This window comes from Giraffa tippelskirchi, chromosome 13, assembly GCF_054371585.1.
Source record: "Giraffa tippelskirchi isolate mGirTip1 chromosome 13, T2T-mGirTip1v1.2.pri, whole genome shotgun sequence".
Lineage (NCBI taxonomy): Eukaryota > Metazoa > Chordata > Mammalia > Artiodactyla > Giraffidae > Giraffa > Giraffa tippelskirchi.
Window position 1 is genome coordinate 59,984,404 of NC_137287.1, and position 22,667 is coordinate 60,007,070.

Consider the following 22,667-nt stretch of genomic DNA (forward strand, 5'->3'; position numbering starts at 1 on the left):
GGAAGTCTGTGCAGTTCACCAGGCAGAGGACAGAGCCTGGGGTGTGTCCCCTCGGAGCCTCCTGAGTTGCCTTCCTAGCTAGGGGCCGAGGCCTTTCCCAGCAGCAGCGGGGCCCCCAGGCCCCCAAGCCCCTGCCCTGAGCGGGAGGGGAAAGGAGGGGAGATGTCGACACTACAGGCGAGACCCTCTGGTTACGGGAGCACCAGGGACAAGCAGAGCCAAAGCATCCGTCCCAGGGGCCCTGCACGTCTGGTGTGAAGACACAGGGACCCTGCTGCACCGATGTCCAGGGCTCTGGCCACACCCCGCACGTGTCCCTGCAACGTGCCGATGTCAGCCGTGTTCAGAAGCCCCCAGGCGTGGGGCCGCGGTGTCCTCGCTGGGGGGCTTTCTTGCTGTAGGGACGGCCTGGAGAACAGACCTCAGGCCTCCACTGGCCGGAGGACACTGTGCAGGGAACAGGTGCCTCTGTTGCCCCACGGCCCGTGTGCGGGTGGGGTAAGCCCCCTGGAGGTGGACAGGAGCGCCCGTCACATCCCCCATGCCCACTGCCCCCAGGTTCCTTGGTCCGGCCTTGGCATGGCCCCTGCCCTGTGTCAGCCGGCAGCTCCGATGTTCTCGGAGAATCTCGGGCTGGTTTTGTTTTCTTTCGTTTGCTTAACTGTATGTACATCATGGTTCTGGGTGGGGATGGCAGGCGATGGGGGGAGCTGTGTTCTTTGATCCATTCTCTGCGCTGTCACTCCTGAGCTCGGATTTCTTGATTCCTCCCGATCGCTTTAGCCAAGCCCAGGGCTGTCGTTGGATGGTTTTCTACCAGGACTTGCAGCCCTTTTAGGACATTTCGTGAGAATGAGCTTCTGGGTCTGAGTCTTATTTCCAGAAACAGAATTTCCCCCAGTCCCTGGCTCCCCTTCACTCGGATCTCCAGCAGCCTCCTCACCGGCAGGGAGGCTTAGTTCTTGGTCCGGGGCCCGGGGTCTGGCCTGTCGGGGCCACGTGCTAACAGCCGGTGAGCTGGGCAGCACCTGCAGGTCCTCCTGCCAACTGCTTCTCTCCACCTAACCCCCCCACTTCTCGCCCCAAACCCTCTGATGCTGGGGTCGCGACACCTCTCCTCCCCACCTTCATCTCTGCTTTGCTAGGGTCCATGTTCTCCTTCTCCATAGCGGCCAGTGGTCGAACAGAGCTGGCCATTCCCAGTGTGGCGCCCCAGAACCTGGCCTTCACAGTGGAGGCAGAGCAGCCCCTCGGCGTGAGGCAGGGGAAAGGGACACTCGTGGGGAGGACAGGGGGACACAAAACCTGAGGGTGGCCGGCTGGACTCCAGGGCAACGCTGAGTGTTGGTGGGTAAGAGAAAGAAAACGCACAGACCTAATAAATATTTGCAGAATGGATTAATTAACGATTGAGGGAAATAGTCAATATTTGAAGCTGTTGTAAATACTGAAGAATGAAGAACAAACAAGAAAAACCTCATTTGGGTCTGTAGACAGCACTCTTTAGAGCAGCGTGGGAACATTTCATGCTGTTGGTTGCCATGTTCATTCACCTTCCATGGCCCCATTTTTCACCTACTGTGAATGAACATGGCTCTGTGTGTGTGTGTAGGTGGACTTGAAAGGAAATAAGACAACAGCCTTGTCCTCAAGGAGCTTAGCGTCTAGTCGTGGAGGTCAGCAGTCTGTATGATGTGGAAGCAGGCTGCAATGAAAGGAAATAAGACAACAGCCTTGTCCTCAAGGAGCTTAGCGTCTAGTCGTGGAGGTCAGCAGTCTGTATGATGTGGAAGCAGGCTGCAATGAATGCGTCGGGAGTTAGATAGCGAGACGGAGGATGACAGGTAATGAGTAAAGGTGCCCTTAGACACGGCCCGTCAGTCACCCTCCGAAGGGAAGAGCCTCAATGTCAGGAGGGCCCGCAAGGCTCTGACCCAGAGGACCAGGCTGAGCTCCTCCACCCCAGCATTGGGCTGCGGTTCCGCAGCGCGGGTCAGAGCAGGTGTCCTGGGAAACGCAGGCTGAGAAGGCTGCTTGGCTGACTGTTAACCGCGGCCAGATGTGCAGACTGTAACGTCGGTGCTAAACCCTTCTCTCGTCTGCACTGCCGTCTGCTCGTGCCGGTTGACTGGTCCTCTGCGTTACATCTTTAGCATGCTAGAGGGGCCACGGGGAGCAGGCGGGTCCATGCTGGTGCGCCTCATCCCAGCCTGCAGCATCCTCCCACGCCCAGCCCCTAGGCACACCAGCCGGAGTGTGGTCAGCTGCTTTCAGGAGCCACGCGCAGGGACCCCAGGGAGATCTGTGCTCGGTTCAGGTTCCCCCAGCTCCCTTTTCCTCAGGCAAACCTGGAAAAACAGGCCCTGTGCTTTCCCTTCGCAGGATCCCGTCAGCACCACCCTGTCTGAGCCCTGACCCGAGGGGAAGATAGAGCTTTGTCCCCAGTGGCACGTGCTCAGTGGAGCAGAGCTGTCACGGTCGCAGGATGCCAGCAGGGCCTCGTCCTGTCGCAGCATCCCCAGGACCTATGTGGGTTTGCAAAACATGGGCTGGCTTTCTCCCTAAGCCACCAGGGCTGGGAGCCTCCTGGGTATCATCATGAGCAAAATGAGAACCCAGATCGCAGCGTGGACCTGAGGAACTCTTTTCTAAGTAGAATTAAATCCTGACGAAGGCACTTGGGGTGGAGGAGCAGGGTAGGTAAGTGAGCCTGGCATCCGGGCTCTGAGGCCAGCTGAGGCCAAGGGCTCCACACGGTGGCTGAGGGCTTCCAGCAGGCGTGCTCCTAGAATGTTCTCTTGCACCTCCTCCATCTCCCATCCCCCAGTCCTGTCATCAGGCCACTGTCTCAAAAGCAGGTTGGATTCATTATGTAGACGTGTATCAAATGCCTGGATTTGAGACATGAGGAAAAGGTAAAATTAGCCTGATAACTTCATTATCTTTCTGTGCAAAATTCCACTGTATGAGGAAAGAACCACTGTTGCTGGCTTTTCAAATGTACATGGGGGTGAAATGAATCATGGAAAAAGACTTAGTGTAGAGAACCTTTGAACCTCTGAGGACTCAGGCATGGAATCTGTGCCTGGCCAGTCCCCCCAGACCTGTCAGCAGAGTTTTGTTTCTCTCCACTCTTCTTTTCTTGATTTTCATTAGCCCACAATTCATTCCAGTTAAAAGTAGTTCCTCTTTGAGATACAAATATATTTACAATGCAGATACAAATATTACAAATAAAAATATTATGGCACTGCCATTTTTCTTCATTCTTTTCCTCAGCAAATATTACTTGAGTTCCTGAATACACCTAGAGAGAGAAGTTTGGGGGTCTATAATGATAGTGACAGGCACAGTAGTTGCTGATAATTATTGGGGCTTATGTCATGCCAGTTAACTGTGCTGAGTCACTTTTCATTCATTGAGTTATTTAATCTGCACAACAACCACATGAGGGAGGAGGTAAGTAACTGTTACTACTCATTCAGGAAGCAAGAATCAGAGAGGTTAAGAAATCTGTCCAGAGTCACACAGCTTACAGATCCAGCAAGACAGATCAGTGTAAGTTCAGAGCAATAAAGCATCATTTCTTCTGTCACACCTTGAATGCACACCTGTCGAGTTTAAGGATGGAGAGTGTACCCTGAAGCCCTCCCTCCAGGTGACAGCCTCGGGGTGGGAGGCCCTGCCATGCGTGGTCCATACGGAAACCTCTTGCTTGTCTTTTGTGTTGAGCTGCACCGCCCAGGAGGGGGCAGCTGGGAAGAGGGTCCTGGGCTGGGACAGGACATGGGGTACCACACGAGTCCTCAGGGCAGCTGGGTGAGTGTGCCAGCCCTGGGGCCCTCTGTGCTCATCACCTGCCCTCTCTTTTGGGAAACAGGCGAAGTGGGCCTGCTGCTGACGTGCCCTCTCTCCCCCCTGCAGGCATGAATGCTTTACAGTTACAGAACCTGGCCACGCTGGCAGCGGCTGCAGCCGCAGCCCAGACCTCAGCCACCACCACCAATGCAAATCCTCTGTCCACCACGAGCAGCGCCCTGGGAGCTCTCACCAGTCCCGGTAAGGGGTTGTCCTGCCGCTGGGAGACAGGATGCGGGGGGCAGTGCCGGGTGCAGGGTGGACATGCCCAGACCCCGCTAGGCATCAGACTTAGTTACCTCTTTAATTTCTTATTTGTCTTTTTAACATATCTTTATTGAAATAGAGTTGATTTACAACGTTGTGTTCATTTCTGCTGCACAGCAAAGTGACTCAGTTACACGTATATCAACATTCTTTTTTATATCCTTTTCCATTATGGATTATGCCTGGATTTTGAATATAGTTCCCTGTGCTGTATAGGAGGATCGCATTGTTTATCCATTCTATACAAAATAGTTTGCATCTGCTAAATCCAAACTCAGTTCATTCCTCCCCTACTCCCCACCTGGTAACCACAAGTCTGTTCTCTGTGTTGTGAGTCTGTTTCTGTTTCATAGGTAAGTTCATTTATGCCATAATTTAGATTCCACATAGAAGTGATATCATATGGTATTTGTCTGACTGACTTCCCTTAGTATGATAATCTCTGGTTGCATCTTGTCTGACTTACTACCCTTGGTATGATAATCTCTAGTTGATATTGCTGCAGATGGCTTTGTTTTATGGCTGCGTACTATTCTGTTGTAGGCACATACCACATCTTGTTTACCCATTCAGCTGTCAGTGGGCACTCGGTTGCTTCCGTGTCTTGGCTGCCATGAACAGTGCTGTTACAAACACAGGGGTGCAGGTGCCTTTTAAAGAAACAAAGTTTGAGCATGTGCATTTTTATCTTCCAAGGGTAAAATGAGAAGAAAAGCTTTGTGAGGGAATCCAGCCTGCTATTGATTCTCACACGTTCCTTTTGTTTGAAAATTGTGCCGTCCGTTCCATCCTGGTGAAGTTGCCCAGTGATGAGGCACCTCAGTCCCTCAGGAATGCTCTTTTCTCCTGGTCTTGTGGTGGTTGGTGTTTTTAGCAATTTAAGAACTCCCTGTTGAATCTCAAAACCCCAAATCATCGTCTGTGATATTTCACACCAGCTTCATCCTTTACTTTTGGTTTTCAGCATGGAGGTCCAGAGGGGACCGTCTTTGTTGTCCCTCTGTGGTCCCCTCCTGGGCTATGTCATTTAAAGTGAGGTCTTTTTCCCCCCTCCTTAAAAATTCTGTTGCCTTATTCAAAGGCAGATGCTGTTTTCTTTCTCATATGAGCCAGACCAAATGCGGTTGCTTAGACACCAGGATTTGTTTTTTAAAAAGTGTTTTGCTGGCTTGCCTTCCTCTCTGGGTTTTCTGGGCCTTGATGGATGATCTCACCTTCTGCTCTGGTACGTGGAGGCGCTGGCCTGGACAATCTCCAGGCCCCTTTCTAACTAACAACCCCCGGCCCTCTATCGGCCACTCCCAAAAGATGAGCTAACTGGCCCCCACACTTCTCTGTAACAATGCAGCGTTTTCTTCTAGAAAAATAGAGAAGGAACGCTACAGTGCCCAGTAGACCAGCCTTCTTCAGGCAACCGCCTTCAGGGAGCAGAGAAGCCCCACAGCCCTTGATTTGTCTACTGAACACCGCGTTTCTAACTCCTTTCCCTCTGAGTTCAGTGTTGAGGGAGAAACTTAAGAGATGTTGAGGAAAGGCTGGACAATGTATCCATCACCTCATCTCAGAGCAACAGCATGTGGGATGTTGGCTTCATTCTTGAAATGTCTTCAAAAACATCCCATGACAACATGTGGGCCTCATTCCACACAACAGATAATAATACTCCTGAAAAATCATCTTTCTGATTTTTTCAAGAGATTAAGTTATAACTAATGCAAAACATAAACTGGTTATTTAAATATATCCTTTTAAAGAAATACACATTTTTGACATAGTGTATTCCCCCTTATGACAATAATAGTGATTTTTTTTTTCTTAAAAACACAAGTATTTGACCTCACTAGTGTCCCTGTTTTAGAAATTAGACTGAAGAGTGTTTTGCTAAATAAGAAAAATAAGAATGAACTATCTCAGGGCTTCCCCAACAGTCCAGGGGTTAAGATTCTGCTTCCACTGCAGGGGTGCTGGTTTGACCCCTGGTCGGGGAACTGAGATCGCCAAAAAAAAGAAACATCTCCCTGTGAGGACTGTGAAAAGATTACATTAAAACAGCAGTCTGAACACCTGAAACCAATACAATATTGTAAATCAACTATAAAAATTTTTACTCCAATAAAACTTTTTTTAAAAAAACACTGTATATGGTTTTATATACATGGACCGTTTGTCAGCATTTTAACTGACATTTTATTTTGTTTGGAGTGAAAAAACTAAATACTTCTCAAGATCTGAGGGGTGTTTTATTTGTTTATATATAAATGAAAATGATTAGCGCTTTTTTTTTTCTAAGAGAAAACACTATTAATTAATTTGGCAGAAGTAAATGATTGTAATTTTTACAACCATGGTGACTCCCTTTTATTGAGAGTAAAAAGAAGAAACTGACCACATCATTGGTAACAAGGTAGGGAGAAAAGAAAATTCTTTTTCCCATAAAGACTCTTCCTTACATGGCAAGGAGCCAGTCTATTATTTGGTTCACCAGCCTTTAAAGACTTTAATATTGTCACTACATTGAAATTATTTTCCTGTTCCAGAAGTGACCATTATCATAAATGGACATTTTGGTGAATGGTATGTGATCTGTTGTTTGCTTGGGAAGCTTCATTCAACTTTATGAAAATATATTTTTCCATTGTGATATCTGGGTGGGAATGAGCCTTGGTTCCAGGGAATCAGGATTAATATTCCAACATTTTGTTCTCCTTTAGTAGAAGGCTCGTGGGTTTAAGAAGCCAAGTGCAAAAGCATCTGTCAGCTGATCAGTGTTGATATTGTAATTGATAGCTAGTGCTTTTAAGCGACTGTGTAGCCTTAGGCGCTAGCCTGGGCACTGGGGACACAGCCATGAAGAGGACACACTCCCGCCCCCGGGGTCTCCTGTCTGTCAGGGGGATTCGAACAGGGAGCAGTGGAAAGAGCCGTGTGTATGCCACGCAAGCACTGCGAAGAGGGAGCAGTGGAAAGAGCCATGTGTATGCCACGCAAGCACTGCGAAGAGAGAGCAGTCGCAAGAGCCGTGTGTATGCCACGCAAGCACTGCGAAGAGGGAGCAGTGGAAAGAGCCGTGTGTATGCCACGCAAGCACTGCGAAGAGGGCCCAGGCAGAATAAGAATGGAGAGATGGGAGGGGATGGAAGGAGGTTTTCCCCTTCTGAAACATGGCGTTTGAGCAGAAACCTGAGGAAAGTGATGGAAGCATGGAGATGATGCAGGGCAAGGGTGTCCAGGCAGAGGACAGAGCAGGAACAGGCTGCGAGGAGGAGGGGGACTGGCGTGACACCATCTTGAGGAAGGGGTGAGAGGTGAGGTCCATGTCTGGATCCACAGTCACGCCATCCAGTACGGTCAGGAATGCGAGTACGGAGTGACCTTCTTAAAATTCAGAGCACTCGAACAGCCTAGGAAGGTGGCCAGAGTATTTAAGGAAACTTGAAACATACTTGACCATTTTCAGCTTTTTTCCTGAGACCTGAAAGAAAGGGAAAATGTGTCCTGAGATGTATTTTCTTTCTTCCAACCCCAGCCAGGCATCCTTTCCTTTGCTCTTCACATGGCGTCCGGCCCGACCAGAAATCCTGCCAACCACTGTGTCAGGGAGACGGGTTTTCTCTTCTGTGTTGAGCAGAGCTTTGCATAAGAGCTGAAAAGAGTCTTCATTAGGCTTCATTAGAGTCCTGAAATGTGGGCAGCAGAAGCGATTTAAATCTACATTTCAATTATTTATCTTAAGAATAACTAAAAAAATCTGGTGTTGAAGTGAAAGTAAATTATTTGTCTAATTTCCATCGGGGACTCTTCAAAGTCACAGAAAACATGGTTAGTAACAATTCATGACTCTCCACTTCATCAGAGCAATTTGCCAGGAAATAAAAGGGATGGGATGCTAGTCCCAAGGCCAGTGCATTGTTTTCGTTTGTTTTTTTTTTAATAAAAAATAAAAATAAAAATAATTAAAAAAAAAACACAGGGCTTCCTGTTGAACCATGCATAACCAGCCAGTCCATTCAAACTGAAAGCAGAGCTTCATCGTACCAGACTGCCCAGGCCTTGGTTCACTTGTTCTTGAGACACCTCTTTTCCTTCAGACAAATCCATCCCAGAAGTACAGGGACAGCTCAGCACCCCCAAACTATTCATTTTTTTAACAATTGTAAATTTATAATTTCAGTTCTGCACACCCAGGAACAGACTCCCTACAGCATTATTATAAATGATTTTAAACAGTCTATGCTTTAAAACATGAAAGAGTAAGCATTATTTTTTTTGTTTAAAAAAAAAATCCCCTTAGGCAATAAATATAGGTTTCTTTGTCTCCTGGCCTTGCAATAAACATGAAAATAGTCTCAGCTGCCCATGGTTAGAGTAAGTGTTTCATGCACTTATCAGATGGTAAGGAATAAAATTAGAAATTAAATCAGGAAAGAATAAAAACCAGGTAAATGCATTATTAGGCCTTTTATGAGTTTCTTATGGGTCTTTTGAAGCCTGATTTAATCGTGTTTCTTGTCTTTTATTTTGGTATGATAATTTTTCCTTTGTTTACTACAGTCTCCTATTTAGTTAATTAATTCTTGGGTCATTTCTTCTTACCCTATTTTGAACCTGTTGTTGAGGCATGAGTCTCGGTATTGGTAGAAAGGCATAAGTTGTCTGTAAGGCAAGTGGCTGGGTCTTAAAGAAAGACATTAATATCTGCCCAGCGTGTGGATCTCTTGCCTTGGCCTCGTGGTTTTGGGAGTGTGGGCACAAGCCTCAGCATTACCACTTGCGAGCATTTCTCTGGTGTTTTCTGTCCAAAACATAACATTGTGTCTGTGTACATTATCCTACTGACCTTCTGTTTTCTTTCTTTCTTTTAAAAAGATGTCTTAAAATTCTCTAATACTTCTGTAAGTGTACTCAGTCAAGTGCACACTTCAGGATAACAGATCATTTCTTTCAAGGGTGAAAGGCATCACCGCTGCCACTAGTGAAAACGTGTATGGATTGCTTGTGTTTTGTATTAGATGGAAAAGCAACAACACTTTTAGTCATAACTTCTCAGAAGTTCATGACCTAAGGTCTGTGCTTTAAGACTTAAAAGCAGCAAAATATAAATGCTACTTTCGTACGTGGCTTAGTTCCATAAACTGGATGCAGTGGCCACATGCACAAAACAAGCAGGATGCCCCAACTTGGACTCTTCCCGTGGAGGAGCAAGAATCAGATAAGGCCCACGGTGTGAGTGACAGGAGAGATCCTGTCTTAATGGGTGACTTTTAACAGGAGAGTCAGCGCTGGAGCCAGAACTTTAAGATGAGTTAAGGTTTCTGAGGTAGAAATGGAAAGATTTATCAGATGTGTCAGGTGTGAGAAAATACAGAAAAGGCATTCAGTCAGCAAATGGAAACCCATCTCCCTTTTGACCAGCGTGAGATAGACGGGAAATAGGAACCTGGCAGGGAGGGAGGGCCCTGGAAGCCACGGCTGAGAAGCTGGCACTTCCTCTTGCAGGCGGTGAAGAGCCAGGTGAGGACTCTGAGCGCAGGGGTGTCAGCGGGGCTTGGGTGCTGTGAGGGAGGCAGAGGGAAAGAGGTGCCGGGTGTGGGAACAGTAACGCAGCATCTTCATCAGCGGAGAGAGGGCCGTCGGGAGCAGGTGAGCTTACTGGCGAAGGCGCTCGGTATTCACGCACGTTGAGCTGCCGCGCACGTGGACTAGTATGTCGAGTAAATACATCCCGCAAGCAGATGGGTCCCTGACCCTTGCGTTTGTCCCAGAGCAGCTGCAGAGGTGGGCAGGTGTCAGTGCGGTCCCAGTCCCGAGGGGGACCATCGAGCTGGAAACACAGCGGAGAAGCAGGCTGGGAGGGGTTGAAGCCTGGACGGATGACTGTGTGTGCGGGGCAGAGGGGAGGAGCCACGTGGTGGGAAGGGAGCCCTGAGGAAGCTGGTTTCAGGGAACCAAGCGCGGGAGTTTCAAGCAGGAAGGAGATCGAGGTGAGGGCAGAGAAGAGGTGTTTGAGTTCGACCACAGGCAGGCAGTTCACCCCCTACCCCGACTGGTGGGTTCCCTGTGATGGTGGAAGGGATGTCACAATTCTGGAGGCCGTGAGAGAGGGTGTGAGACTGGAGGCAGGAGCTGTGTATTTATAGATGACATCTTCCTGCAGTGTAGTGATTTTGTAAGTCTAGAAGGGTCAATAGAAGGAGAAATTTTACGATGGAGAAAGACATATTTCTAGACTTAAGAGAAGGTGGAACAGAGGGGATGAGAGGCCGACGAGAGGAAAAAACTGACGGACTGAAGGGGGAAGGAGTCTGGAGGGAAAGACTCAAACCCTCCTCTCTGGCACCTGAAACAGTGGCGTGTGTGAGGCTCCATCCCCACGCCCATCCCCCCAACCCCCCCACCCCACCTTCCGAGCTGTTGGCCAGCATTGGATTAGACACTAACATACAGGACAGGGCACAGAGCCAAGAGGATGCTCAGTGAGTGGACTGGGTACCCTTAAGAGAGGGAACACCTTCACCACTGAGACACACAAGACTGGGGAGGCTGTAAAGGATTTGAGACAGAAAGGTATTCACATCATGCATAGGACAAGAATGTACATGTCTAGGGCTAGAAACCAAAAAAAGTTCATGCCCGGTGCAGAGGTTTAAAAAAAGTAGTTAATCTAAAGAATGCGATAGAGGAACTACAGTTTCGCTTTCATTTAGTAATACATGGACATCTTGACCAAGAGCTGGAAGGCTGTGACTTAGCAAGTCATTTCATCTTTCTTTGTTTAGTTTCTCCGTTGTGAAATCGAATTGTCCATTTTTACATTTACTGAACTATCGAGGGAATGTGTAAATAATGTATGCTATTGCTTTTTAAGAGAGCATTAAAGTATCATATGGGGAAGATGATTATTTTGGAATGACACTAAATTCTGCTCCTCTGGACAATAAGAGATTGGTTAAACCTGGAATAAGGCCCAGTGATTTTTTTCTTCTCTGAACATTTGACTTTGGAAAGCAAATACATCCCCACTGTTCCTAGAAATATTAGACTATAAATGCAGGGAGTAGAGCCTTTCCTTCCTTCTTTCTACTCTGGGACTTTGCTGGAGAAGTTGGCAGTGAACTTTTTGATTTGAAGTCACAGAATCAACACACCTTGCTTATCAAAGACAGAATGGCCACCGTGGGATTAAAGAGAGCATGGTAACTTTGATCAGACCCATTTTTGTGTAGCTGTCATCACTGAGGGTAAAGCCCTTGGAGAGTGGTTGTTTTTTTCAGTCAGTATACTGAGCGTGTGCTCTGTGGTCAGTCATTTCCAGACAAAACCATGCCAGTAGCAGAAGGGTGGTTCACAGCATCTCAGACCTTGGACTCTGCCGGGTAACCTCTTGCCAGCCATGTGGTCCTGTTATCCTCAGGGAAAGCTGCCTCTTTCCAGGACATCCTAAGACCAGCATCCAGACAGGTCTTCCAGGACCCTCCCAGGGACTTGCTTTCTACAGAAATCTGTGTTCCTCATTTTCCCTCTCTAGAGCCTGGTCAAATAGTAATCTGACCCGTTTCATAAGCACCAGGAATCTTTAAGTTCATTCATTCATGCAGGTGCCTCCCTCTGTGATCCACATGAGGAAATGGAAGCCTGCAAGGTCAAACAAAGTTTCCTTCTGCCAAGGAAACACAGGCTGTTAACCGCGGTTGAGGGGTTACCGCTCCTGCCGCCCCAGGGAACGTTCAAAAGCAGGAGCTCCTGGGCACCTAGAATTATATATCAGGTTAAAATCACCATGATTTTTTTTCAAGCTGTGTCCATGACCATCTGTAAAGAAGGCAAATACCTGGAGCCAGCTACAGGAAGGGTGTGCTTTTAGTTTGGTGATTCATAAGCAAAATATCACTAGATGAGAAAACAGGTCCAATTCGTCCTTTCCTTTGCTCCATTCTTGTTTGATCCAGGTAGACTTGAGTTTATGTAAACTGTTTAGAATAAGTTTATGGCCCCAAATGACACCGTCACTCTTGTGTCCCTCTTTACGGACTGGGGAGGATCCCGGAAACAAGGTGAGGTGAGGAGGTGCACAGGTTGTTGACAACTATGAGGTAGATTCTTTCTTAGTAGCACCCCCCAGTGATGGCTCCAGGGAACACTTGGAGATGAAACTGAAGTGAAGAAAACGGTGGGACCACTGTGGACACAGAGGAGATGATACTGCCCACGTCCGTTTCCGTACCCCTCTCATCTTTGGAAACGTCCCCTGTCGTAGCATAACACCTCAGAAGGGGTTCAGAGTCCCTGCAAGGGACTTCTTCCTCTAGTCAGCCCTTCAGACTCGGAGGCTTCCTCTGGCCCATCTGCAGAACTTGTCTGTCCCAGCGTGGCACAAGGCAGGCTGCTGACTGAGCTCCTTGTGAGTTGGAAGCCAGTTATCGAAGGAAGAAGGTGACGTGGGTGTTTGTGGGGTAATAGACATGCGCATTACAGGTGGCTGGGTACGGAGATCAGAACACTGCAGAAGCTTTCAATGTAGTTTTCTAACCCAAACAGCCTCCTCCCACCCTGTCATCTCTCCTCTCCCCATCCCTCCCCCCAAAAAATCCTTTTAGGGAAGAAATGGAAATAAGAGGTGTGGTTATTGTGGAGTAACTAGACCCCACGGGAGCGGAGGCGCTGTGCTCGCCCTCAGGTTGTGATGAGTTAGCGACAGAGGCGCCCTTGTCACCACTTCACCACTCCGCCCCCTCCGGAACATCAGCGCTTATGTGACGAGGAGCAGTGCCTGCAGGCTCCGCCGCCTGAGTGCGTCTGGTCAGTGCAGGCAGTGTTCTCTTGTGTTTGCGGTTGTTGTAGTTCCTAAACCACAAAGCTACTGTGCTTTCAGTGTCTTGCGGATTCGCTGAAGGCAGATTCTTGGTGTCTTCTGTTGATGTCGTTTCATTGTAGCTTTTTGAAACTCTGGTGTCCCTCCATGGAACTCTGCCTAATGTTATGTGGCAGCCTGGATGGGCAGGGGTTTGTGAGAGAATGGATACATGTATATGTACACTTGAGTCCCTTCTGTGTTCACAGCAGTGTTTGCTAATCGGCTATACCCCAATACAAAATTAAAAGTTTAAAAAAAAATCTTGCAGTCCAGGAAAAGTGGGGAGAAGGTTCACAGGTGGAGATGGAAGCACTAGGTTCCTAGAAAGCATGATCATCTCTGGGACCGAGTACTTGAGACAGGACTTGCCAGGGCGCCCATAAAACGAAGGAGAGAAGGGTCCCCTTCATGTAGGAAGGATGGTACAGACGTGGTCAGTGTCAGAGGCTGGTACCCCAGATGGCCACTTTTCTACTTTTCTGGCTGGATCTGGAATCTGTGAAAGGGGGAAGAGCCACATTCCCTCCATTCAGCAGTCGGCCTCCCCCCAGACTGCTTGTCACCCCACCTCGTGCAGAGAGTAGGAACAAAGCCGCACCTCCCCTGTGTCCCTGCTCACAGTCCAGGGAAAGGGGGATGAGGCCGTCAGGGCTGGCTCCTGCCTCTCCAGGGGCCGCGCCTGCATGTAGCCTCAGAAACCTCAGTGGGCTCTGGTTCCTTTCGCAGAAGCTGCATCAGAGGAACAGGGGGCCTCTCTGCTCCTGTCCTGGTCCCGGTCCCCCTCCCTCTCCAGCACCCTCAGCCCTCCCAGCTTGTCATCAGAAGGCCCGGAACCGAGTTGCCATGTGGGGTGACATACACGTGGCTCTGGTGGGTTGCGTGGCTGTTTTACCTCCTGGCTGGCCAGCTGCTCACCACCTCTTTGGCCCACTTGGTGGTCTAGAGCCAGCAGCACTGCAGGCGTGAAACGTGACGTGTGACCAGGTCTGTCCATCACTGCCCAGAAGGTAAGGCAGCTCTGCCCCCCTGACGCCCCGCATTCCTCTGGGCTTTGATGTACAGCCTCTCCCCTGCGTGGAGCATCCTTTGACAAAAAAAAGAGATGCCATGAGCAAAGATGAACCAACGTTTATTTACCACCTTCTCTTGAAACGTTCCTGTGCCATCTTGTAAACAGTTTTAAGCAGAGGATACGGTTCTTAGTGGAGACAGAAGGGAATTTTAATTTTAGGTGGGCAGAACGCAGGCAGCCTCCTGCCAGACTGCCAGCACAGAAATAAGGAAAACAGGCATGTCAATGACATTTAATACAGCTCTGTCTTTTGTGTCCAGGGGCTCCTCTGTCCTGTTTCTCCTGAGTATTTGAAGTACTTGATTGAGACTGGTTGTGTGACAAATTTAAGTTTTCCTTTTGCTTTAAAGACATTATTTTATAGAACCCAGAAGGTTCTTAAAGGCAGCCAGATACACAACTGAGATATCTTTTCCAATTTAGACTAAACTGGGGTAAATTTTCAGAGTATTGTGCAAAGCACTGGAGTACATGGGAGTCTTCTCAAGTTAAGGCAAGTTGTTTAGTTCAGTTAATCTCACGTCGATTCCTCTCCCTGCTATTTTCCACCCTCTTCCCATCTGTCTACTTGGACTACCCAAGAGCAGCACAAGAGGTCAGAAGACCACAGTCAGTGCACTACAGCCAGTCTTCTGGGGCTTTAAATAAATATAAAAGCAGAATAGAGAGAGACCTCTAACTTGGGTATTTTCTTTAATTTTTGTTTTATATTGGCATATAGCTGATTTACAATGTTCTGTTAGTTTCAGGTATACAGCAAAGTGATTCAGTTATACACATGTCCATTCTTTTTCAGATTCTTTTCTCATATAGGTTATTACAGAGTATTGAGTCGAGTTCCCTGTGCTCTACAGTAGGTCTTTACTGATTATTTTACATATAGTAGTGTGTGTATGTTAACCCCCAAATCCTAATTTATCCCTGCACCACTTTCCCCCTTTGGTAACCTAAATTTGTTTTCTATGTCTGTGACTCTTTTTTTTTAAATAAATAAATTCATTTGTGTTTTTTTTTTTAGATTCCACATATCGGTGCTATGTATTTGCCTTCCTCTATCTGACTTAGTTCACTTAATATGACAATCTGTAGATCCATTCATGTTGCTGCAAATGGTAATATTTCATTCTTTTTATGGCTGACTGGTATTCCATTTTATATATGTGTGCGTATATATATGCATGTATATACACACACACACATACACACCACATCCTTTTTTTTTTCCGAACTGAACTCTTCACCCCCCTCCCCACCACATCCTCTTTACCCATTCATCTGTCAATGGACAGGATGCTTCCATATCTTCACTGTTATAAATGACTGCTGTAAAGCTCTCACTCTTAACTGCAGCCCCACTCGCTTCCAGTTTTCTGGTTTTTTTAAAGAGGCCAATGAAATGGTGGTGGTGTATAATTTACAGCTGTAGCCTCATTCTTCAGCGCCTGTTATTTCTTCTAATCATTTTTTTTCATTTTTCACCCTTTCATATTGTGCAGACATGTTAAAGACACTTCCTTTCTATTGCACACTAATAATTCCAGTGTCTGAGGTTTTGGTGGATCTAACTATAGTGTCTAACTCTGTTTCTGCTGATTCTTACTCTTGGTACTTGGTTTACTTGTATATTTTGTGTTTGTTTTTTTTATTGTGAGCTCAACTGTCTTGGAGCCTTATTTCTGAGAGTTCTTTGTTGAAAATGGGCCCTTTCAAGGTTGACTTACAGATGATTCTACAAGGTGCTAGAAGAGAGCACAAGCTGGGGACCACTTTAAATTGATGGTTGGACGGGTTTTGACCAGTCAGATAAAAGAAAGTTGTCTTGCAGGCTTATGTGAGGGCTAGTTTATTATATATTATTAGAGGGAATCCCCTCCCCCTGCTCAGCACTGTTTTGATACAGGCAGTTGTCCTTACAGTTTCTGAAGCGGGAAGTATATCTTGTTCATCCTTAGACTGCTTGTTTAGCCTTGAGGGTTCCAGACTTTCTGCTGGGGGAGTCTCTTCTTACGTACTTTATACCTCAGGTGGACCCTAGACTTCTCGTATTTGTCATGCACTGGAAGGCTTTGAGAACTGAATCTTACATTTATCTGGTTCACAAAATACCCTTAAGGCAAAAGCTACCTTCAGTGTGCTACTTATTTTCCTGGGTTCCCCCTTCTCACTTATATCACTGATTCTGAATAATTCTTACTGAATGGTCAGTTAGTGATGCAATTTAAAGTATTCTTTAAAATATCTTATGGAGCATTTTAGTTTCAGTAGCAGAGTCCCTCTAGTACCTAGACCACCTAACCACTAGAAACAGAAGTCCCCCGGCGTTTCCCATGGAGAAATGCATTTTAGTCTGACAGCAGCCTACATGTGACAGCTGTTACCAAACTATTGTGCCAGCGAGTAAGGGAGAAAAACTATCCCTGGGGCAAGTTCTGGTTCTCAGCCAGTAATAACGCCCTGGGGGGGGGGGGGATGAAAAGGTAAAGGCCTGAAGAGCTTTCACATGATTTCAGGTGACACCCGAGAAGAGCTTCCAGAATGGTCTTCAGTATGAGGACATCTGAGGACTTTTTCCCAGGGAAACACTCATACCTAATGAAAATTATTAAAAAGCTTTATCATATGACCAGCAGTCCCACTCCTAACTACGTATTCAAGAGAACCGAAGACATATATGTCTGCCCAGAAACTTGAGTACAGATGTTCACAGCACCATTACTCATAACAGCCCCAGAGTGGGAACAATCAAAATGTCCACAGCTGATTAATGGATGGACAAAAAGTGGAGTGTTTCCATACAGTGGACTATTATTCAGTAATAAAAAGGGATAGAGTACTGACACATGCTGCAACATGGATGAACCTTGAAAACATTTTGTTCAGTTAAAGAAGCCAGTCACAAAAGACGTATTTTATGATTCTGTTTATATGAAATATCCAGACTAAGCAAATCCACAGAGATAGAAAGTAGATCAGTGGTTGCCAGTGTCCAAGGAGAGGGGAGAGAACATAGAATGAGCGCTAATGAGTATGGGTTTCTTTAGAGGGTAATAAAAATGTTCCAAAATTAGACTATGGTGCTGGTTGTACAACTCTATGAATATACTGATCAGGGAACTGCATACTTTCAAAGGAGTAAATTTTATAACATGAATTATATCCCAATGAAGCTGTTAGTTAAAGGTGGGGGACTATTTTATCTCCCCTTCTATAATCACCACTACTTGGGTCTTGAAGTCTTCTTTGACAGAAGACTGGGTTTGACACCCAGGAATATGTATGACTTTTTTTTTTTTTTTCACTTCATTGCCGTGTCTGAAGCAGAAACAATAAGCCAAGAATTGCCATTTCACTCCCCCTCCCCCACTTTGTGCTGCTCATTTGCTCAGAGGTTCCTAAAGTGGGGCTGATGAAGGACCTGCCACTCAGGAGGAAGGGCCCTCCTCTCGTGGCTTGCCCCTAGCTAGCCAGCAGAGCGCGTGTTCACTGGCTGGCACAGCAGAGCCGTGATGATTTTTTTTCACTAAATCTTACTGTCACAATTGCTACAAGCCCAGCCCATGTCTCTCACACCAAAGCCTAAGTGAGGTTCCTGGTCATCCATGACTGCAGGCCCCCCCAGCTCCGTCCGCTAGGACAGGACAGACTGCCTCCTGGGCCAGCGGGCTCTCACTCACGGTGTCTTTCTCCCCATTCACTCGTCTGCCTTTTGTCTTGCAGTGGCTGCTTCAACCCCCAACTCCACTGCTGGTGCAGCCATGAATTCTCTGACCTCTCTCGGGACTCTGCAAGGACTGGCAGGAGCCACTGTCGGACTGAATAACATTAATGCACTAGCAGGTACCATCAACAGTGAGTATTTGCTGCTCTGGTGGACAGCCTTCCCCCAAATTCTCCACAGATAGTGCTCAGCCAGAGACAACCTGCAAAGGCTGCATCACAGGGAGAACTAAAACTTGGGAGGAGGGGCAGGAGCACATGCTTAGACAGGAGTGTGCTACCTGTGTCCACTCTGTGTCTCCACAGACAGCCCCCTCACCACCCTGAGTCTTCAGGGCTGTAGTTTGTGTCCTTGGTCACAAATGTCTGTGGGTGACAAGTATCCGCAGGTTTCCGGGACTCTGGTTTGGTGCCCTTCTTCTGAGAGGCTGTGAATATGTTATAAAAGAGAAATTGATGAGTTGGAGGTCAGGACCACAGGGCCAGCTCCCAGTCTGCTCTGTCTCCTGCAGGAATCTGAGCCAGTCATTGCCCCCATTCTGGACTTCAGGGTCCCATCGAAAAGGGGACATTCTGGATCAGGTGATCTTAAAGGTCCCCTCCAGGTCTAAAATCAAGAGGTTTATGACAGTCATATAGGAGGAGAGAAGAGGCCTTGGGAAGCAGGAAATAAGGCTAAGTGGAGAGGAGTCACCCCTGGAGCGAACGTCTGGGGTCTTTCTTAAGCCTCCGGAGGCCAGGGTCATCCTACAGCAGTGCGTCTCCTGAAGGGCCCCATTCCCCTACGGCAGGTTGAAGTAGAATCAGGTAAATCGTTTACAGAATTCCTCAGCTCTGAAATACACAGACTGACCAAAGAACTCTAAGTTCTGTCTACGCAGCCTGCCCACTTCCGGTGCTTTAGATCTGTGGGGAGAATAGCTCCTGGCCAGCGGATGAATCACAGCTGAGGCTCGAGCTCAGCCTCGGCTCCTCCACTGGAGGGAATGGTCCTCAGTCCACAGAGGGGACCCCAGGTCTGCCTTTCCTGCAGCTCGGTCCCCACACCCTGTGCCTGACAACAGCCACACCCAGCAGGCCCACGACAGCCTAAGGAGATCTGACCTGGGGACCTAATTACCTAGCAGGCCACCCAGCCTCTGCCCATTTTCGAGTATTAAGAAAAGAATTTTGGCAAGTTGCCTTATTTTTAGCCACGATTCACTAAGTGAACAGTTTTTAAAGGATGATCAAGAAGTACAGTTTATTTAAAAGAAAAACACAAGCGAATGATTCTATATCCTAAAATCCCAAAAGAATACCTTGTAATTTATTTTGTAAAGAAGAACCTAGAACTCACCCAAATGAAGACTAGCTGTTATCACCCAGATAAGAAGATGTAAGTCACACATTTAGAGGTAGGGAATTCTTTCAGGTTTTATGGAATCCTTTTATGGAGATGCCCTGGGGAAAACAAACATGAACTTGGACTGAGTATTATCTGACCAGAGGCCAAAGAAAGCAGAAAAGAAAAAGATTTTTTTTCTTTCCAGACTGGATGGCTCTTGATTAGTGAGCAAACAGTAAATGAAGTGGTAACCACATGACAGCAGAGTACTGGATTCCAGTAAAGCTGCCTCCAGCGCCCCTCTTGCCAGCAGCCCTCATGGCCTTGACTCCTGTTTCTGACCTTGTTCTGCAGACGCTCCAACTCACTTGTCCTTCCCCTCGGTTGCAGACGAGTGTTTGCACACACCCCTCCATGCTGCTTCTATGCCCCAGGACCTAGTTCCCCTAAAACAAGGAATTTGATTTGATCGCCTGCCTGTCCTTGGTCTGCACAGTACCAGGCCAGTGGGAGTGGCTGTCCTCCTCAGCACGTGCTCATGACTGCTGTGTGTCGTCCTGTCCGTGTGGGCCTGCCTCTTCAGCCTGTCCTGTTGTCCTTTGCTGGGGTTTTCCCATTGTTATCGTCAGCGGCTAGAGAGGGACTCTGTTGAATGGCAGAGAGACCATGATTAGTTCTTGTGTGGGGTCTGTGTTATTCAATTTTGCTTCTGGCAAGAACAACGGCCTTATTGTTGTGTTTTTTAAATACTTTGCCATTGGATAACTATAAGTATAGTTCATGGGAAATTAAGACTGTTTCTAGTCTCAAATAACCCCTGCTAAACAGTATGGACTAGGAAAATGTTTAATTAAACCCAAAGTCATGCACAAAGAAAACGACTGCTGGGGTGAATTACCATCAGCGCTATTTCACAATCCAAACACACTGTCTTGGAGCTTGCTTCTCAGACAGCAAGAGAAAACCTAATGTAGAGGGTCCTCCTTCAGACCGTTCTTCCTTAACAGACACAGTGATGCCACCTGTCCCACTGGACAGCCCTGAGAAAAGGAAGTCAAGAAACGGGAACCTGGGCAGAGGCCACTAGACCAGTTTCTCTGGCGTTGCCATTTGCTCCCCCACTCCACTCAGGAACCATTACCTGCCATCATAAGGAGAGGTTTCTGGTGTTCTGAGTAGAACCAACTCTTTTCCACAAAGGAGCCAGGGAGAAAGTAGGTGGTAGGTGGATCCAGTTAATTCCCAAACTTTACCTCTTCCCTCCCAGAGGGTTCCTCATCTCCCCACAAAACAAGTTTTGGTTAGTAGGCAAGTAGCTACACTATTTGAGCTCCATATCCTTGTTCTTCCTTTATAAGTTCATGCATGGATGGAGGGACTAAAAAAAAGGACACTACTCTAAAGCTAAAAGCAGAACAGCAAGATGAGAAGGAAGGAACATGGGCAGTTCACTGACAAGAGCCTTTCCCTCCTGGATTATGTGAGGCAGGTGTCATATACTAACAGCTCAACTAAGAAGTGCACTAACTTTATCGCTAGACCATTTGCAGAGACTTCCTGCCCTCGTTGAGGTTTGCCACAGCTGTCCTTTTGTTCCAGCCTTCCTCACACAAATAGCACCTGTGGGAATCTCGATTAAATTGGGATGAAATGATCAATCCATTTGGCTTTTTCGAAGAAAGCCCTGTTCTTTTAAGGGGAAGCATTTTATGCAGTTAACCTTCAAACCTCTATTTCTGTTGTCCAAAGTGCTTAGGTGGAATCAAACACCAGCAGCTGAACTGACAAGTGTTAACGTCATATAATGATTATTTAATATAGGATAACATTAAATCATCAACAGGAATAACTCTCAGAAGTTGAAATCCTTCTGTAATGGTTCTTCGAATTCTGCCGCGTGATCAGTTACCCATTCTACCTTGGCATTGGCACACACACCTCAGAAACAATCAGAATAAACTCCTTCATGGAAAGAAACCTGAAGCAGAGTCAGCAGGCCTCTGCTGGCCAGCACCTCCTGAGCTTAGCCAGGATCAGCTAGAGCTGCTTGAAACCACTTCCTTTTTCAGGAAGTTGGCTTTCCATGCTTACGACCACCAGGCTTTCCTGGACACACCACCCTCACCCCAAACATCACCCAAGGGCAGCACTGTCCCCTCAAGCCCCCCAGGGAGAATACCAGCCCTGAGGCACCATAAGATTCCTCTACTGTTAAGCCATGCTCTCATTCCTGTCTTGTGTGTAATCTTCTAATCTAAGAGGTGAAGGTGTCAGAAGAACAGAGCATGATGGAGTAAGTACCTGTCCCCTCTCCCCTGTGTCCTGTGGATGGCAAGCAAAAATATGCATGGAAGTGTTGAGGTGATTCTGATATTTGATTCCTCTGTATGATATCTAAGCATCCTTACTTTGTTGTCCTCTATTCTCACTAGACTGCTTATTACACTTTTTTTTCAGTTAATCATCTTTGCTATTTTAACATCCTTAATCAATAGCCCTAATTCCTTCGATTTTCATTAGTGTTTTCACTGAGTTCTTGGCAGAAACAGATCTTTCCAAAAAAAAAAAAAAAAAGTCTTCATCATAAAGGGAACTCAAAGCAATTATGATGTCACCTCTTCCATTTCCTGAGTTCATTGAAAAGTTCACACTCTATTAAAGTATACTTGTTTTGAGTCAGTATTCAGGAAAAACTGACACAGTCAGCAACCATATCAGAGCAAAAGAGCAGCCAGGAGACAAGGAAAAAAATTAAAAGTGTGCTGGCCACCACCCAGTTCACATGGGTTAATAGCCAAGATCCAGCTCCAGAGGCAGGGTCACTTCAGTTAACTGGAAAACATGGCATGGAATGCTCTCCTTGATGGAAATCCCAGTTCCACGGGCACTAATTAGTATTTGGGCGTGCGTGTGTGTGTGTGTGTGTGTGTCCATTTGCTTCTGAGAATGGTCCCATCCCCTTTCTAGCCTTTCACACTGGATAAGCAGCTTCAGTCCTCCCCAATGAGGGGAGGGAGCTGCATTTTTTCCTGCACCTTAATTCTTCATCAGCAAGACTCTCCCTAAGGTCCTCATCCCCAACAGCATCCTTCAGCTGCTCAGGAAGCCAGTCAATGGAACTGGCGATTCACTGATTATAGCGCTCATCCTCCCGGCCATTTCCACGTCAGGCAGCTTAGGGTGAGAAGGTTCGTCCTATCCTTTCCTTTCTCAACCCCTGGGCCATCCCATGGCTTCTCAAGAACCCCATGAACAGAGTTAAGTGTACAGATGTCACAGGCCTCTGCCACTAAAGTTTTTTTTCTTACATGCTTCCAAGCTATAAGAAGCAGAAGGCTCTTATTTCAAAGAGAGAGCCCCAGTCTTGCCAGTAGCACCCTGCATGGAGTTCGGATGTATTGCCCACCTATAGTGCCTCGGAGAATTCGCTCCCTGGCCTAGGGAGTGAGGCTCACCATTGCTCAGGGGGTTGTGGTGGTTGTCTGTATGTCTGCCATTATTTACGACTTGTTCCTTCATGGTTTTGTCTTTTAAGTTCACGTTGGTGTAACTGGTGTGCTCGCTGCATGCACTTG

General features: G+C 47.1%; 2 protein-coding genes across 37 annotated transcripts in view; one reads left to right on the top strand and one right to left on the bottom strand.

The window, feature by feature from the left end:
* CELF2 (CUGBP Elav-like family member 2) overlaps nucleotides 1–22,667 on the top strand; it is a 316,757-nt gene that overhangs the window by 280,676 nt on the left and 13,414 nt on the right. For 18 of the 35 annotated variants that reach the window (XR_014072472.1, XR_014072474.1, XR_014072475.1 and 15 more), the window contains 2 exons: nucleotides 3,925–4,059; nucleotides 17,766–17,885. Coding sequence is in view for 30 of the 35 variants with exons in the window: in XM_081554061.1 (XP_081410187.1) it covers nucleotides 3,925–4,059; nucleotides 17,766–17,885 (255 nt within the window). In the remaining 5 variants the exon portion in view is untranslated. Of the gene's footprint in view, nucleotides 1–3,924; nucleotides 4,060–17,765; nucleotides 17,898–22,411; nucleotides 22,454–22,667 lie in introns of all 35 variants that reach the window. The other 17 variants (XR_014072471.1, XR_014072473.1, XM_081554053.1 and 14 more) reach the window with 5 other exon arrangements.
* Nucleotides 16,956–22,667, bottom strand: part of LOC145531486 (uncharacterized) — a 94,449-nt gene continuing 88,737 nt past the window's right edge. The window contains exons 4-6 of one of the 2 annotated variants that reach the window (XR_014072476.1): nucleotides 19,570–19,737; nucleotides 19,105–19,208; nucleotides 16,956–18,193 (exon numbers count right to left, since the gene is read on the bottom strand). The gene's annotated coding sequence lies outside the window, so the exon portion shown is untranslated. Of the gene's footprint in view, nucleotides 18,194–18,980; nucleotides 19,738–22,667 lie in introns of those variants that run through there. The other variant, XM_081554070.1, reaches the window with a different exon arrangement.